The 16006-nt window shown below is 43.7% G+C and overlaps 1 protein-coding gene across 2 annotated transcripts in view; it reads right to left on the bottom strand.

The window, feature by feature from the left end:
- Window positions 1-12901, bottom strand: part of adcy8 (adenylate cyclase 8 (brain)) — a 117944-nt gene extending 105043 nt beyond the window's left edge. Inside the window, exon 1 of one of the 2 annotated variants that reach the window (XM_085440391.1) lies at window positions 10643-12901. In XM_085440391.1, coding sequence (XP_085296517.1) covers window positions 10643-11542 — 900 coding nt within the window. In that variant the 5' untranslated portion in view covers window positions 11543-12901. The remainder of the gene's footprint in view (window positions 1-10642) is intronic. The other variant, XM_085440390.1, reaches the window with a different exon arrangement.
- Between the last annotated feature and the right edge of the window lie 3105 nt (window positions 12902-16006).

The following is a 16006-nucleotide window of genomic DNA, read 5'->3' as shown; positions in this document are numbered from 1 at the left end:
TTCAAAGGAGCTTTGAAGTAGGGCTGGGTCTCGTCACGGATTTCTATAATTGATTTGATTCGATTTCAGTATCAGTACATATCTATATTTTTATCATGGTAGAAGCAAAACAGCCGAAGTAAGAGGGAATTTATGATGATGTTTATCAAATGTGAAGCGTAGTTTCGATCGTCTTTTGCTGCTGGTTCAGTGAATTTTGGTCAGAGAGTGACGAAACCTGCAGCAACAGAATCTGTGAGCTGTCGGCGTGTCTGTGCACGTGCCGTCGGGTGAACGATCCACGCTTTGTGTTTACATCTTTGTGAGGATCCGTTTACCTGCTCTTTAATCGTTTGCTTTTTTAGCTGTTTGGTGGTTGTTGAAATACTTCTGTCAGCTTTTACCTGAGATTGTGGCATTTCTGGAAAAATACATTTATATTTAAAAATTCAGGATTTAATGATTTGATATCACTTTATTCAAGCTAAAATCGATTTGAATCAGCGAAATCTATATTTTAAACCCACCCCGATTTTTAAGGCAATCCATATTGCTCATTTTGGTAACTTTTTAATATATGAACATTATATATCTTGATATAAATATGTATTGATATATATAATCTGGTCTTCTGTAATGGAAATACAAAGATTTACATTTTTGTTTAAGGACATTTGAGGATGACTTCGCTTGTTATTCATACACCACTTCATGACTTCAGGCTGGACACAGACGGCAGAGCCGATCCTGCTTCTGCTGTCAAAACCTTCCAACGAGCCACCGCTGGCACCAGATGAATAACCACCTCAATCAAGCGCACACAGTAATATACAAAATGACTGCGTGGGGGTAAAACCTGTGATTTATTTCCACGTGCAGACGCAGCTGTGAGAAATTACACTTTTTCCCAAACAGCTTTTATTTGGCGCTTTGTTTTTATGTTGTAGAAAATGGGTTGGCTCAAATCGGCGGATGAGGTCGTGATCAGCCAGTGGCACCGAGATGCAGTCACAGAAAACCTGATCAGCGCTTTCTTACGTAACGCCCAAAATCAAAAATGTAAATGAAAGCAGAGAGAGATGAAGCCAATGTCTTTGAAAAGGGTTGTTAACATTCAAAGCCTTTTAAGTGTTCAAACAGACAAAAAATTCTCCTCTCAGGGATAGAAAATGCATGCACGTTGTCTCGGTATGAAATCCAAACTTCTCTATCTCCTCCGTGCAGCCGGCGCTCTAGGTAAGCTGACTTTGACCTTGAAAGAGGAAGCTGCAGCGAGCGGGAGAACAGCTAATCGGCGGGTACGAAGCTCTCGCTGTGTGTGTGTGAACAGAGAAAATAAGACACAGTGCTATTGACAGTTTTATAACACTCTTAGCTCCATGCAAACTCTTCCCTGACACCCAAACACACACATTATCATTCACATGCATGCTCCTTCACTGGCCAGAACAGGCTAATCTGTTATTTACTGATGCCCCTGTTCATTTAACAGCAAGAAAGAAGACTAAATGACCTCTGCACAAAGGCAGCTGTCAATACAGCCATGATTGGAAAGCCAGAATTGGGTCTGCTTGGAGTCTTTTCAGCGGGGGGGAAAAAAAGCCACGAGTCGATATGAGTATATTGTTTAGACAGTGAGAAGATGGGGCATGACGGTGTGAAGGTTTTAAGGGAAAGGCAGCAGTCAATACCACAGCCTTCGACAGGAGGGACACAAAGGATGTGGGGCCAACAGGGGCCCAACGAGACTCTAAAGAGACCGAGGTGGATCGATGGAAGTTGTTTTGAGTCTGACAGAAAGATTCAGTGGTGAATAGTGACAAAGAGACTTTTGGAGACTTTTAAATCCCTCGGTAGCCCCACCCTAAAGACTAGTAATAAATAACTAGTAAAATCATTTGAAAAATTAGCATCATGTTCTATTCACAAGGACTTGAAACTAGCGACTGAAACCATAAACATGTCAGGAAAGTGTTTACTCGAGTCAGAGATCAAGTTACAGGTGGGGTCATAGATTTCTATACATTATGATTTTTTGCAGGATTTGCCCCCTACTGGTCATTAAAAGAATTCAGTTTATTATATGCAAAGTTTTGTGTCCTCATTTGTCTTTAACATAAATCAGCACGTATCATAAATCCATCCACCAGACTACTTCCTACAGTAAGGATGAGATGCTCTCATAACCACAAGCCACCTCACAAAATGTCCTCAAAAGCCACTGAAATGTTTTTGTACCTATTTAACTTTGTGCTTCTGGCAAGTGTGATAAATCCTCAGCTTCCTTCATCCAATCTCATTCCCTTATTGTCTCTTCTCTCTGTATAATTGTTGATCTGGATTTTATATTCTGTTCACAACATCCTCGCGCAAACATAATTAATAAGAGCAGATTAGCACCACTTGAGTTCAGGATGTTAAATTTCACAGCGTGTCGAGTCTTCCTAACCCCAGGAGTTCAGTATGAGCCGTCCTAATCCTCCCTCTGCTGCTGCGTCCATCCAGCTGCACCGCCACCACGTCACTGCAGCCGAGTTAAGACGAAACATGTTAGGCGCCGATCTCAGAGGTCAACTAATACAAACTCGCCACGCTAAACTAATCCATCCGGCCCGCTGACTTTCCAGCGAGATAACACTTATAATAATGACACAAGCTAAGACTTATAACAGCATGAGTGGAAGCTAATTAATAAAGTCATTATTGAACTTCAAAAACACTCCTGCATGTCAGTAACTCAGACTTTCATTACACTGAGGCAGAAATCTGAGGGTTGAACAATTTAAAGTCCTGTAAAGAAAACGATTAATTTGTCTTTTGGCGAGATAATATGTGATAAAAACAACGCCTGTTAGCCACAGGTTTGATCACTGAGACACTTAATGAGGCAGTAAAATAAAACCAAAAATAAGTTTGATCCAGATTACCATCATTTTGTAGCTTGCAACTTTACGCAAAAATTATTTTATAGAGCTACAAAATAACTTCTTGATTATTTTCTTGAGTATTGAGGAGTTTTGGTTTGGTTTATTAAAACCTCTTCATCACCATGTTTTTGCAGTCTTCATGATGTGTGCTGCAGGTCTTTTTGATGTTCTTCAGTTTGTTGTGTTTGTTAGTTTGCTTTGTGCTTGTCTTTCAGTTTCTGTTACAATGTTCCTTTCCTGTCTCCTCTCTGTTCCCTGTGTGTAGTTACGTTTCTGTCAGTGATGTTCCCTTCCTGAGTTCTTCCTATTTTATTTTGGTAGTCTTCTGTCTCGTGGACATGGTATTTACTTTCTCCCGTCTCCTTTCCCTGATTGGTCCCAGCTGTGTTCCCTGGTGTTTTTACCTCCCTAATCACCTTGTGTGTCTTGATAATGCTTGTTTCCCATAGTTCCTGTTTCCTGTGCGCACCGCTCCCAGCATCTCTCTATGATGTTTATTCCTGGACTTTGTTTTTGCTACTTAGTGAAGGTGAAGTAACCATGGTAACTTCGCCTTCAATAAAAAGGTTGTTTTTAGTTGATACCATCTTGCCCGTGAGTCTGCATTTTGAATGATCTCCTGATTCACTAATCTGACAACATGTCTTCAAATATTGTGAAACCCAAACAAATTTAGCTTAATGATAAAAGAAACGTAAAAAAGTATCAAACATTTGACTCTCATTATAAATTGTGGCAAAACAATTGCTACATTATCTTTTATTAACTTTTGACTAAATAACTGATTGACAGTCACTGTCGCTCTGTTTTGTGTTTCGGTGGTTAGGGAGTGAAAGCTGGAGCGATGTGTTTGCATATATATACAAAAAGATCCTATAAAATCATTTAAATGATAAGTTCAGTGACTCGATGATGGCAGCTGAATGATGAGGACATGCACCGCTGCACCCACCCAGTCTTCTAACAGGGAAATGAAAGACTAAACTTTCAAAATAAGAGCACAGGGACTATTCACTTGTAATTTACTGGCCTTAGTGTAACACTCAGCTGAATCTAAAATAAAGCTAGTGCTAAATCTGTGCAGTTTTTTCTTACTACCGCTCAGTATGTCTGATATACCTCTAACTCATGGTTTCTTAGAAATCCCAAGAAGCTTGTTAATCAAAGAAATGTTTTTCTTATAAGCAGTGGATCAAGCTAAAAACATAATGTGATAAACATGTTATAGTATTGCTCCAGAGTTACTGAAGGGGGATAAGTGATTAGTGCAACCATGACCTATTGACAGAAGTGAATGGAAAAGCTTTCATGGCCTGCTGAGTCTATGAAATATCAGAGGTTTTATTGAAAAGTCATTAAACTGTAATCAATTACTGCAAAGCATAGCATCAGCCTCTGAATCCAGCTTACAGCAGCCTCTTTAAAACTATCGACCTCCGACACAGAAAAAGCTCGCTGGTTCGGTGGCAGCGAGCAGAGCGACAGCTGAACCCCGCCGGGTGGGGGAGCTGGGAAATGCACCCTGAGCTACACAACAACAGCCAGTCAGTGCAGCCTACAGCCAGCTGCACAGCTTTAGTCAGCTACACAGCCACACAGAGGCACGAGCATTCAGCAGCTCACGAGGTCGAGCCTGTGACGGCTGGTGGTTCAATCCCTGGCAATAAGTACCAGGCCATTTACACCAGTGGGAAGATAAGGCCTCACACGAGATCACATGAATCTCACTGAGCATGCTCAGAGAGCTTTAATGCTGCAGCACTTAGAATTCCCAAAAAGTCTGTGAGCTACTATAAGTGACAAATTTAAGAAAACGAAATCTTTGACCCTTCAGTGAGGCTCTGTTACGCTGTGGGTTGGGTCCACTACGGTCACTGCAACATCAGTACAGTCATGTTCTGAGTGCCAGCCTGTATCCTAACACCTTCTTTAGGGGACTGTGGACCCATGCAAAGCTGGACGGTGAAACCTTCAACAGTGATAAAAAACATGATCAACATAAAGTCAATGGAGCTCATTTCATCCACGTTTTGACAGACAACACAAAAGGCCAATGATAATGAGAACAGCGCCGTGCTGAACCAATCGTGTGGTTGGAATAAAATCTCAGGAGTAAAAGAAAAAAACCTTATGCCTGAAAAAAAATTGTGATTTTATTTATACGGTTATATTTATCGATATCGACTGATACTAAAAACATTATTGCAATAAGAGTTTTTTCCCTATCGACCAGCCGTAGGTTCATCCCTCCAGTAGAATTCCAGAGACGCATGCAGACCATACGCTGCATCCAGCGACTGGACTTTTTAAACATCTGGCTGTTATTCTCCTACTGTTGCCTTTGAACAAACCAAATAAAGATGACCTTGTTTTATTTCAGTGTCTCTAATGCATTTGCAGTCATTTATGACTACATTTATACTACATTTGTTTTTAAAACCATTTTCACACATGCACCCAAAATCTGCCAAACATTACCGAAAGGGGTGGATGTCTGGCTAGTCTTTAACCCGCCAGCTCTATAGCACAAAGCCTGTGAGATACTAGATTGCACCAGTATGGGAATGGTAAAGCTAATATTCCAGTGCATCAGAGCATTTGCTGCTATCGAGTGGGTGACATGTAAGCAGGTAGCTCCCTCACCTAAACCAGTATTTCCAGTAATTCCTGGGGTAATGTCACTCTTTCCAGGATGCATATCTATGTCAAATCCGAACAATAATCCCTTCTAAGTTGGGCAAAGCCTCACCTATGATCAAATATACATGCAAGTCTCTGTTTATAATTTAGATGTATTCTGCTAACAAACGGTCAAAGAAGCTCACCGAAGAATTACCCGAGAAAGATAATTCAACGAGCTCTAAAGCATTCAAACACTGAATGGTATCATCACCATAAAATGCCAAAGATTCAAAGCATTTAAGTTAAAGTCAAATCTAAAACTGTGAAAATTACACACATATATATATATACCTGTCCAAGCTAAGGAGTCCAAACCACACATACACAGTTAGTGAATTCATAATGATGGACAAAAGCAGGTCCGCACCATCGGCAACAAAAAGCCAATTTAATGATCGACTAACTGTTTAGCTCAGTTTTTATTATACAAGAGAACAAAATGTGAAATTAAAAAGAGCTCAAGCAACAACAAAAATACGTAATGATGCTTATAAAGCCTGAAATACCCGAATCTGACAAAGAAGATAAAAAACAGTTTAACATTAATCCTCTTTCCAATACTGAGAACTGCTGAGCTGAGAGCTAACAAACTGTGCCACATTGTACTTTAAAGTGCAAATCATCACCTTATTTCAAATATAGTGGTTTCCCTTCGACTGCTGAACACAGAAAAACTTTAAGAAGCTGCAGAGTTTGTGTACGATACGTCCTTGACAGCTGAATGTGCCTAACAGCACGATAGTCATCGATAGTAACGAATCCAGCTGCAGTCAGTGAAGCAGCACTTCTGCTGATTGCTGATGTTCTGACCTGAGTTTTTACTCTTTTCTGTGGTAGCTTTGAGTTATAGCAGAAAACTTGACCTCTGACCTTGAGGTTGAGGTCACTTAGTTTCAAACTTGTCTGAGATGTTTAGTAGTTGAACCTGGGATATCAATTTGAAGCTCCTATGTCGCCTCATTCTCGAGTTATCTCATTGACAAACTTGGCTTTCCACGCCACCCGCTCATCAGCTCACCAGCAGAGTAACAACAATACCCCAGCAGCCTTTTTCAGCCGATGGGTAACAAATATGACTCCTCAGCCGAAGTCATAAAAGGTAACAATAAGCCTACAGGCTACAGATTTGATGACTTTCTTTCCAGCATCACAGCTCAAGCTGAAATAAACTGTGAGTGAAGCTTTCAGAGCCCCCTCCCCCCGCGGCTTATAACAAGACAATATTGTGATTTTTAGCAAAAAATTACTGGAAAAACTGTTTTATCCTAATCATCTTGTTTTCATTATCGGAAGCCAAAATCTTAATTAAAATTAAAATCCAATTAATCTCCCTGCCCTACTGCAGGGGGTATGTTCAGTTTTCATCTCTGAGTCAGACTCCATAAACTGTCTAAGCAAGTTTTACTGGGAGCTGCAGGGAGTCCCATGTTTCCCCAAATCTTTCCAACAGAGGTGAAGACAGAAAAGTGAGCACAGAGCCACAGTGGACACATTATAAATTAACCTGAATTATCCTTCCAGACCAGAGACACGCTGTGTGTATGCGCTTTGATCTGTAGCTTTGGGCTTCATGTTGTGTGTTTGTTTCTGCATAACCCTAAAATAATGCATTTCAAGTATAAGAGCTCTTCATCGAGTTGCCCGTCACATGTTCGTCTACGCTCCTTTCAAGTATTACAAGTCACTCTGGGAAATCTGCCAGACATGAAAGAGCTGACGGCTGATTTATAAAATATATTTCGTAGCTAATTGCTGATGTGAGGAGCTAATTCTGAAATGAGATGTGCACAGCACTCGAGAGCATTTCACACTCATCTTAAAATAAATACGTCAAGTCAAAAGAAAACACATCTGAGAGGCTGTGTGACGTTTTCATCAGACCGAAGACTCATAATCACAGGCAGTTAAACTCACTGAATAATCCACCTCAGGTGAGAGCGTCTACCAGCGCACACACAACCATCTGCAGCATCTCTGTTTTTGCTTCTTTGATGTTTGTTGTTGCTCCTCACTACACACTTCGAGAAAACACACATTTTTTTTTACAAAGGAACCTATTGTGATAACAATATAACACATTGATAACACATTGCATGAAATTTCCAAAAGCTATGCATCTTTCAGACTTTTAAACAGCTGATTCCTAAAATAAAGCATTATTATGATGGCCAGATTAGTCAAACCAATGCTATAAAAACAAAAATCATATTATTTGCAGTATAGCAACATGACTCCTGGACTGACACAAAGGTTTCTAAGAACAACAAGTATGTAAATTATGCCGTTCTTACTTTATGACAGTTCTCCATAAAAATGATTCCCATTTACAAATCCAAAGCGAGAGACTTTAAGCTCTGCGTTCTGCTTTTCCTGGTTTTCTGTCATATATAAACTGTTCCAATGATGGATATTAAACCAAGTTTCAAATAACAAGGAAACTGAATCAAAGTGAGCAAAAAAGCAGCTCAGGATTCAGACTTTTTTTTTACTCTTGCCTCGGTATGATGTCATACTGAATGGATGTCCCTAATATGATGGGAGCCAATCAGAAATGTTGATCTAGCGGGAGGGTGACGTCCACGAATGGACAAAATGGGCCTAGAAACGAGCAGAGCAGGTCGTCTGTAAACCGAAACCAACAGTTCAGGGACGTCTGCAGGATGTGGAAGAAAACCTCTGACCAACCCAACAATTTATCTCAGCGCTCACACGACAATCCTCAGACTCTGTTAGCACCAAACAAACCACGTTGTCAGAATTCAACTGATGAATAACAACGCTGACTTGAACTTTCACTCGTGACAGCAAACAGGAAGAAAACAAAGCACAAATGGACTGCATTTAAAAGCTTTTTTTTACTGAACACACAAAGTGCTGCAATACAAACCACATTCACTTCTTCACACTGCATTTATTATAGTAGAAATACACCACATTATCGTAGAGAGGCACCAGTGATGTTAGGGCCAGTTTCTGAATGAAATCATTGGCTTTCTGATTAATGGAAAACACTCTCGATACCTCCTGAGCTTTTCAACAAGATAAAAGAAAAAAGGGGGTCAAATATTTTAGTGTGCAAACCATGCAGTGAAAGGTTTAACTTGCAATTATATCATTTCAGCACATTACTGTGGATTACTGCAGGGTTAGCACTTGGTCGCCAGTACCAGGACACACTCACTGACTGCTTTGCATCAATTCATAAAATCCCTAAACTTAAAAAAGAAAGTTATCCCTTTGCCTGCATAAATCTCAAAATAACAATTTAATCCTGCCAAAGAGGTTCAAGAAGCTTCAGTGGTTCAGATTATCTGTCTGACTGTTTGTTAGCAGGATTACCAAACGTTATGGGCAGATTTCTGTACATTTTTCACCAAAATTATGATTGATTTCATTTGGGAGTCAAACTGGATGTGGAGCCTGGACATTTTGGAACGATTCTTTACTGCAGCAACATGGACCCAGCTTTGAGATTTGAAGGTTTTTGACTGTATAGGTCACAACAAACAAATAAGCAACTGATTTGAAATTTCCAAAAGCAGAACAGGAGGCAGGCTCCGCTCCTGCGGAAGCAGCTTCCTGTTTGGGTTCAGAAGACACCCTGTCTACTTTTAAGATCCAAACTTTTAATTAAATTCAATTAAATTGGTTCAACTTTACATACATATTTTCAACAACATTCGCCTCAAGATACTTTATATTGTAAGATAAAGACCCTGCAAAGTTAGAAAGAAACAATCAGTCAGCCCCCTATGAGCAAGCAGTTGGGAAAAAGTGGGAAAAAATAATTCCCTTTTAAGAGGAAGGAACCTCCGACAGAACAGAGGCACCTATTTTTACCTGCCTATGATTAATAGTTCTGTTTATTGTTTGTCGTTTCTTCATCAACCCCCTACATGTAACAGCAAATAGCTAAAACAGAGTTCTTCCTCCCCAGTGTCGATGCTCATATTGTTAGTGTTGTCTGTCTTAGATTGTAGAGTCTTTACCTTATAAACACAAACACAAACTGAACTGAAATAGAATTTAAGTTTCAGTCTGTAAACCGAGAGCCGTGTAAAGCAAAGATTCCACAAAACGAGCTGAGAAATCAAATAGTTGAGCTGTAACATCTCCCTCCTCGAGGGAAAGTTCAACGACAGGCCACTAATGGATTACAGCAACATGCCGCTCACTCTCTCGCCATCAATCAGATACTAAGTAGCAACAAAACTGCTCAGAATCGTGTTCTGCTTCATTAGCTTGCGTTGTTTACTTCCACATCTGATGATCAGCTCTTCAGTCGATGTTGACAGACTGCTGCGGTTATTTGAAGCTTTCTGAGAGCTCTGTGTTCATTTCTTGGTGCTTTCAGGGACTCAGACATATATGATGATGGTGCCATAAGACAGTCTGACAATCAAAGGCAAGCACATTTAGAAATATCACCCTCTCGGCTGTTCACCTGCACACTTCCATATGAAGCATCTGACTCTAAAAGACCTCCTGGAATTTGATGCATTTTTACCAAAAAAGATTAAAGTTATTGTTTTCACCCGCAGGGGGCGCTAAACCTATGTGGAGCTCAGCTGCATTTCAGGCCCTCCTTTGTGTGTGTGTGTGTGTGTGTCTGTGTGTGTGTCTGTATGTGTTGGACAGCTCCTGGTGCTGAAACCTGCAGCACTCTGAGGCAGTCACACCAGGCTGCTGTCACAAACTGACGCATTTCATTATTAAAACACGAAAAAATCAAACCACCTGAGCCAGAGTCGGGGAAGCACAGGCGACACAAAACATCTCAGGTAAATTCACACCTGGTCGTGGAGTCTACGACTGTAATTGTGCGCTCTAAAAGACGGGAAAACACACGTGCCAGCTGCACATAAACTGACTGTAGGTTTGGAAAGTGAAACATCATCACACAGCTGAGAGTTCCGGTAAATATCAGCGCTCCGTAAAAAGATAAAGTTTCAGGGAGGAGAAAGAGGAAGATAAAGCAGCTGCTTCGGGCAAACGAAAGAAGACAGAGCAGAGGAATGGAGGAGACGTGAAAGCAGGGTATGTCGAAGGCTCACCTGGTTGCTGGAGAGCTGCACATTCTTGGAGATGAGCAGCTGGACCAGGATGTGAAGCCCCGAAGTGAACAGGCCGGCCAGGATGGCCCAGGTGAGCGGCAGCGGCAGCATGCTGTAGGTGGCGAACAGAGTGAAGAGAACGTACCCCACCCCGTCGCCCAGCAGCCCGTAGCCCAGCCCTGCCGCCAGGATCTGCGTGGCCATTGCCACCCAGGTGACCACGCCGCTGTACTGCAGGTAGCTGTGCGACGTGGTGTCCTTTCGCACCACCACTAAGGCACAAATAACAACTTCGATGCCCGTGAAGAAGCCCAGGAGCGTCCCCTTGATGGGGTCCATGGGGATGGAGGCCAGGGTGAGGTGCAGCACCAGCAGGGTGAGCTTGGTCACCACGTCCAGGATGTTCATCACCACCACCGACTTGCGCCTTTGGCCCAGGAAGTAGCGCTGGTACAGCCGCTCCAGGTCGCGGGACTTGAAGGAGTTGCGCAGCGTGGGGAAGATCACGCCCCGATACGTGTAGCCCCAGTTCAGGAAGAAGTCTGAGTTGCTCGGCGCGCAGTCGATCTGCAGGAAGCCCAGGTCGCTGCTGGCGCGCTCCGGGAACACTTTGGTCCCGCCGTTGTTGTGCCGGTCTCCCACCGACGTCCGCCCTGCCGACTGCTTCCGCGCCCCTTGGCTCGGGTCGTAGGGCTCGTCCGGCCCGATGCCCTTCACCCCTCCCCCGCCCTGCTCGTGGATGAAGCGCTGCTCGGTGATGTGCCGCACCGCGTTCTGCCACAGCAGCCGTTTGGGTCGCGCGCTGCCGCTGCTGTTGCTGTTGTTGCTGCTGCTCGGGGTCTTGTTGATGGTGTACAGCTCCTCGCTCGCGCTGGAGCATCGGACCTCTGACAGCTCCATGGCAGCTGCCACCGCGCGCGCTGGTCCCGTTTGTCTGTGTGTGTCTTCGCCGCACTGATTACAGGCTCGTAACCCACCCTTCCCGCGCGTTAAGGAGCTCGGCGATTTTGGGGGAGACAACGTCCTCTCGTGCGCACTGAACTGGGGGCGCGTGCTTCTCTCTTGGGTTGGAGGTCATTGTCGCGCGAACGATTCCAAAAACGAAAAAAACCCGCACAGAAATCCTACTGGAAAGGAAAAACATCTCCAAGATGAACCGCGCGCATCGTCAGAAGCGTCTCAAAACAACAATAACAACAACAATCACCGGGTGGCGTGTCCAAGCTCGAGCCACCAACCGTCCGCACCATCGGGGTGCCGCGGCAATCCAGGAGCGGGAAAAACGAGGCGGGGATACGAGGAGTGCACGCGGCACAGAGACCAGATTTCCAAATGGCTCGTGCGTCGTTGGCACAGCTCGGTCCGCTTTACCGTGCCATGGCTGTCCTATCTGCGCCTGCAGCACGAATATTCACATTAATTCCAGTCTTCTGTCTTCTACACATGCACACACACACGCGAGTACACAGATCCAGACAGCGGTGAGGTCAGCAACTCAGAGAGGAGCAAAAAAACACGAAAAAACATCCAAAAATCTTGTTCTCTTAGAAACTCGGCGACGACTCAGAAATATCAACTTGTTGTTGCGCGCGAGACTCCAGATTAAAGTCGAGAGCGCGAGCCACTCAACCCTCCTCAGGCCTCCCCATCGAAACGGGGGGGGGGGATGCAACACCTGGCTGTGAGATCTGAGAGAGCCGCCCTCGGTCACAATCCTACCCGCTTCTTTCTGAGAGGACGGCGCGCGAGACGGAGAGCGTCTCCATGGGAAGCGTCCAGTAAATAATGCCTTCTGCCTCCGCGTGCTGTGCGCGCGAGGCTGACAGAGAGCGAAGCCTCCTTCCTCCTCCTCCTCCAGTTCCTCGTCCTCCCGCGAGCCGTCTCTCTCCGCGTGAGACCTCCCGGGTTTGGCTCTTTCTCCTTCTCCTCCTCTTACTCCTCCTACGGTGTTTTTTTTTTTTTTTTTTTTTTAAAGGGCGTGCAGTAGCACCCGCGTGGAGTTGATTTGCAGAGAGCGGGAGACTGGTCAGCGAGTTGCACAGGGGGGCGAGCGTGTCAGCTACGCTCCAGTTTGACGTCACACCTCCGCGCGCGCGTGTGTGTGCGCTCCCCTCGTCTTAACCGTCCCTATCATCCCACGCTCTTCTCCTCCTTTGTCTTTTTTCCTTTCTCTCCCCTCCATTGTCTGCCCCCCTCCTTTTACTCTCTCTCTTCTCAGCTGCCCAAATTTGGGATTAAACGGTGTCGCTTAAGCATAGCCTACACACTGTTTATGATTTCCCTGGGCTGCTCTGTAGCTTCCTATTATCCTCTGTCATATTTACATACTGCTGCAGTGGAGGAGGCTCGTTTTAGTCCAAGCCTCAACCTCCAGGGCTGTAAAACGAAGCCAGTGCAGAAGTGGACTGCAGTTCCTCTTACGGCCACATGAGGCTGGATCCCAAAGTGAGTCGATCCCCACTGACTCCCATGTTAAAATACCCATTGTTACAGCTAAAGTAACCATATTTACAGCAGGCTACAAAATACACTGTAGCACGTGTAACTAAGTTCACCCTATATAACAACCAAACGGGGCTAGAATCTGTTTAAAACTCACTCATTTGGATTCAGGAGTTAGGAGTATCTTTCATCACCTCCACTAACTGAAGCCACTGACTGTAGTTTCTTGGGCATTTTTAGTGCAGCTATCTGTCAAATATTACAGCGTGCTGTCTTGATCCATGCTCAATCATCCAGGTAAGGAAATCCCAAAAACATGATTGTTTTCATCTGGCTCAGGAGGTAGAGCAGGTCATCTACTGATCGGAAGGTTGGTGGTTTGATGCCTGGCTCCCCCAGTCTGGATAATAATAATAATAATAATAATACATTTTATTTAAATAGCGCCTTTCAAAGCACCCAAGGACACTGTACAACAGATAAAAACTGGAAATATACACAATGATAAAAATAGAAGATAAAAGTTAAAAACATACAGAAATTTAAGAATAGGCAATTTTAAACAGATGAGTTTTGAGGGTGGACTTAAAAAGAGAGAATGAACTAATATTTCTGAGGTCCGGGGGTAGGGAATTCCAAAGTCGAGGGGCAGAGCAGCTAAAGGCCCTCCCTCCCATTGTGATCAGACGAGCAGAGGGAACAGAGAGAGAAAGAGAAGATGAAGATCTGAGGCAGCGGGATGGGAGCTTCATCTGTAATAAGTCAGAGAGGTACGGTGGAGAGAGAGAGTGAATAGCCTTGAATGTATACAGAATTATTTTAAAATGGATGCGAAATTTGACCGGGAGCCAGTGAAGTTGCTTCAGGATTGGGGAGATGTGGTGGGTAGAAGAAGTCCTAGTAATAATACGGGCAGCAGAGTTCTGGACACGTTGGAGCTTGTTGATAGATTTTTGTGTAAGGCCAAATAATAATGAGTTGCAGTAGTCAATTCTAGAGATAACAAGATTATGGATGAGAATGGCAGTGGCGTGAGGTGTGAGGAAGGGGCGGAGGCGATTAATGTTACGGAGTTGGAAATATGCTGCACGTGTAATATTATTGATATGTGAGTTAAAGGATAATGTGCTATCGAGAATGACACCCAAGCTTTTCACAGAGGGAGAGATAGGGACCAGCGAGTTATTGATGGTGAGAGAGAAATTGTTAATTCTGGATAGCAGTCGTTTAGTGCCAACCAGAAGAAGTTCCGATTTATTGCTGTTGAGTTTAAGAAAGTTGGAGGAGAACCAAGAATTAAGTTCAGCTAGACAGAGGATGAGGGAGGGTGGAGGAAGAGTAGAGTCAGGTTTGGTAGAGAGATAGAGCTGGGTGTCATCGGCGTAGCAGTGGAACTGAATATTATATGGATGACAAATATCCTTGGGCAAGATACCTGCCCGAACATAAGACAAGGAAAATGGTGGTGCAGAGGCAAGTGATGTTTTAACTGCCATAAATGTCAATATTCTTAATTTATTGTGTTTATGTATTTTATTTATTTCCTTTATTTATTGTTGTTCCTTTTGGGGTAGGAACTAAGTTACATTCTGTGTTGTGCACAGGCCCCTTAAAGTGATGCAAAGGGCAGTCAAGAAAGCATGTGCAAAGAAGCTAAGTCACAAATCCATCTTTGAATGAATAATAATAATAATAATAATAATGGATAGGATTTATATAGCGCTTTTCTAGGCACCCAAAGCGCTTTACAATACCACTATTCATTCACTCTCACATTCACACACTGGTGGAGGCAGCTACAGTTGTAGCCACAGCTGCCCTGGGGCAGACTGACAGAAGCCAGGCTGCCATATCGCGCCATCGGCCCCTCTGGCCAACACCAGTAGGCAAGTAGGGTAAAGTGTCTTGCCCAAGGACACAATGACCAGGACAGAGAGCCGAGGGATCGAACCAGCGACCTTCCGGTTACAGATGCGATTCCCAACCCCCTGAGCCACGGTCGCCCTGCCGTGGCCCCTGAAGAACCGTGGTGTTGTGTATTACCTGGAGGGAATGACAGGCGTAAATAAAAAAATGAATCTTCAGTGCCCGTTTGCAAACACCAGGATACACAAAGTCCAAGGAACTTCACAGGATGAAACAAACTTGAGTACAAGAAACTTAAGGAAGCCTAAACAGGGAACTCGACAAAGGGAAAGACAAAATAAACTACGTAGCAGGGAGTGATTACACAGTTACACACTGGTGTGAACCAGGCACTGACAAAAGAGCAAGGACACACACAGGAAGTAAAGACAAACAAGGAAAGCAGCCACAAAAATACGCTAGAACCAAATAAGAACCTGGAGCCATGACAAACATGGGCTCTTCTAATCTGGTAATTTACCTCTCCTGCGCTCTGCCTCAGGTCCATAACTCGTCCCATGTTACCTGGCAGACTCACCTGGCCTCCAGCCTCTGCTGAAACCAGACTCCAGTCTGCAATGATCAAACTCCTGTCTGTGCATCATAATAAACCTTTTTAACTAAGTTCCTATCACTGCCACTTGCAGACCTCTCCGTCATACCACATGACCTTCATCAGCAGAGTCTGCATGAGTGAAACTGACAAAGCTTATGAAATAACACAACGAGCCCTAAAATCCCATTAAACTCACCATTCAGCTGTGACTCCTCATCGCTTTCTGATCACTAAAGTACTTTTGATCTTGATGGTGTCTCCTGAACTATGGTCAGAGTTCCTTCAGCTCTACTGAACCTGGCTTCATTTATGAAGCTTGAAATGTTCTTTGAGGATTTACAGTACAATTATCTGACAAATACATGGCTTGCTTGTGTGGTTAATATACCACAACCCTGTGGAAGAAGTCTGTGGATCAGTTTTAGTGAGTGAAATTCCCGCATGTTGTTATTCTGTCACTT

Source organism: Copadichromis virginalis, linkage group LG18 (assembly GCF_057382275.1).
Source record: "Copadichromis virginalis isolate Kocher_CV1m ecotype Utaka linkage group LG18, C_Virginalis_male_GT1.1, whole genome shotgun sequence".
In the NCBI taxonomy this organism is placed as follows: domain Eukaryota; kingdom Metazoa; phylum Chordata; class Actinopteri; order Cichliformes; family Cichlidae; genus Copadichromis; species Copadichromis virginalis.
Note: the sequence above shows the minus strand (reverse complement) of the source record. Positions and strands in the feature narration are given on the sequence as shown.